A 2716-nucleotide genomic window follows, 5' to 3' on the forward strand; every position below is an offset into this window, starting at 1 on the left:
TGGTCTCTGTCTTTTGCTGCCTTCATACTATTCAACCTTTTTGGATTCCTGACTTGGATTTTGATATACTTTATTAGGCTGTGGTTGTTTTTTTCTGCATACATTTTCCTTTTAAAATAGTTTGATGTACCATCAAACAAACTGACTTACAGAACTCAAACTTAATCAGTCCAAAAAGGCTGCAAAATAAGCTTGATCTGATATTGTTGGTTTTGTCAAATCAAATCACAAATCACATTTATTTATATAGCACGTTTAAAAACAACACACGTTGGCCAAAGTGCTTTACATATAGCCCAGCACATATAATCTAAGATTATAAAACAAAGTATAAAACAATTGCAAGAATTTAATTACAGTCAAAAGCAAGAGAGAAGAGATAAGTCTTTAAAAGAGATTTAAATGCATCAAGGGTGGCACAAGATCTAACATGGAGGGGTAGACTGTTCCATAAACAGGGAGCTGCAACAGAGAAGGCCCTGTCTCCTTTTGATTTAAGTCGAGACTTTGGAGTGGTTAACTGAAACCTATGTACAGATCTTAAAGGCCTAGAGGAAGGATGCAATCCTTGTGAAGGATGCAATTCATAAGGATGAATATATTTAGACATTACTGCACACAATCACATAAATTAATACTCACAGAGCTTTTTGGCAGTTCAGCACAGCTGGTATCAGTCTCCTTCTGCCCTCATCTGAAGTGTTGTATTTCTTCAGATCAAACTCATCCAGTCCCTCTGATATCTGAAGCATGTAGGCTATTGTTGAGCAGTGGGATGGAGAAAGTTTCTTCAATGAGTGATTCTCTGATTTTACAAACTCCTGAATCTCTCTGTACAGAGTCTGATCATTCATTTCCAGCAGAAAGTGGAACAGATTGATGCACCTGTCAGTTGAGAGACATTCATCACCTTCGATTTTGTCTTTAATGTACTTTGTGACTCTCTTGATGGTCTCTGAGCTGTTCACTTTGTGTGCCAGAAGATCCTGTAAGAGTCTCTGATTGGACTCCAGTGAGACGCCCAGTAGGAACCGCAGGAAGAGATCCTGGTGTCCCTTTTCACTCTGTAAGGATTTATTAACTGCTGCTTTTAGTAGTTCATGCAGAAGAAAGCTTTCCCAGATGTTCCAGTTACAGCCATCCAGGAACAAATTCAGTGATTTTGTATTCTTGACTACATTCAAGTAAAATACAAAGAAAGCAGCCAGAAACTCTTGAAAGCTCAGATGTATGAAGCAATAGACTTTCCTCTGATGAATCACAGATTCCTCCTTAAACATCCCAGAATACATTGAGGTGTCAGTGACATCTATGCCGCTCTCTTTCAGGTCCTCCTCATAGAACATCATATTGCCCTTCATCAGCTGATTGAAAGCCAGTTCAGCCAGTTTCACAATCATGTCTCTGTTGGACTGCAGGAGTTTCTCTGGATCTCGTTCATCATACTTCTGATTCCTCATGTTGATCTGAGTCAGTAGGAAGTGGATGTACATTTCAGTCAGAGTTTGAGGGATTTCTGCACTGTCATCTTGTTTCAGGAGGTTTTGAAGCACAGTGGCTGAGATCCAGCAGAAGACGGGTATGTGACACATGATATGAAGACTTTTTGATCTTCTAATATGTGAAATGATTCTACTGGCTTGATGCTCATCATTGATTCTCTTCCTGAAATATTCCTCCTCCTGAGGCCCGTTGAATCCCTGAATTTCTGTCAGACGGTTGATGTATTTTGAGGGGATCTGATTGGCTGCTGCTGGTCTGGAGGTGATCCAGATGAGAGCAGAGGGAAGCAGCTCTCCTCTGATGAGGTTTGACATCAACACATCCACTGATGAAGACTCATTCACATCACAAACTTTTTCAATGTCTGAAAACATCAGTGTAATTCTGCTTTCATCCAGACCATCAAAGATGAACACAACTTTACACTCCTCATAAATCTTTAAGTCCAGATCTTGAAGTTCAGGATGAAAGTCCAGCAGAAGTCTATGAAGACTGTACTGGTGATCTTTAATCAAGTTCAGCTCTCGAAATGGAAGCACAAACATGAAATCTACATCCTGATTGGCTTTTCCCTCGGTCCAGTCTAGAATTAACATCTGCACAGAGACGGTTTTTCCAATTCCAGTGATGCCTTTAGTAAGAACAGTCTTGATTTTGTCTTTCTCACAACCTGATTCATGTAAGGGTTTAAAGATATCATTGCAGTAGATTGGAGTGTCATGTGTTTTCTCCATCTGTTTTTCATTTACTCCTTCACTCTCTCCCTCTATGATGTAGAGCTGTATGTAGATCCTGTTCATGAGGGTTTGATTCTTTTCTAGTTTTATTCCTTCCAATAAGCTCCCATACTTGTTCTTCATTATGGTTTTGTGTTGTTCTTTGACTCTCTGCAGGACATCATCTACTGTTTGGTGAGAATCATGCTGCAGGTCTGTAGTCTCCTCTAGCAGTGTGAGTGTCCGAAGGGCTGCTTCTGTGTTGTGCCACCCCATGAGGTTCCGACAGTAGGAGACAAAGTGAGTCAGGTAGAACATCACTAAACTGATCACGCCATCTCTCTTCACTCTGCAGAAACAGTGAGACAAACAGAAAAATGGTGAAAAAGCTGCAAAATAGAGAAAAACATTCAAATGTTCCAGCACACCAAACTTTAAACTCTAATGTGAAATTACACATTTACACAGAACTGTCAGTTCAAGCAGCATTCCACTAG

The 2716-nt window shown here is 40.0% G+C and overlaps 1 protein-coding gene across 1 annotated transcript; it reads right to left on the bottom strand.

The window, feature by feature from the left end:
• Window positions 1-638: 638 nt before the first annotated feature.
• LOC130088978 (NLR family CARD domain-containing protein 3-like) lies at window positions 639-2378 on the bottom strand. The gene has a single exon (XM_056256031.1). The coding sequence runs from the start codon at window positions 2361-2363 to the stop codon at window positions 639-641; it is 1725 nt and encodes a 574-aa protein (XP_056112006.1). The 5' UTR covers window positions 2364-2378.
• Window positions 2379-2716: the final 338 nt, after the last annotated feature.

Source organism: Rhinichthys klamathensis, unplaced genomic scaffold, assembly GCF_029890125.1.
Source record: "Rhinichthys klamathensis goyatoka isolate OS25496 unplaced genomic scaffold, OSU_Roscu_1.1 h1tg000123l_1, whole genome shotgun sequence".
NCBI classification, from domain to species: Eukaryota; Metazoa; Chordata; class Actinopteri; order Cypriniformes; family Leuciscidae; genus Rhinichthys; species Rhinichthys klamathensis.

What these genes read in the sequence shown, in the direction of transcription:
- LOC130088978 (XM_056256031.1), bottom strand. Translation starts at nt 2,363, where the DNA reads ATGAAGAACAAGTATGGGAGCTTATTGGAAGGAATAAAACTAGAAAAG.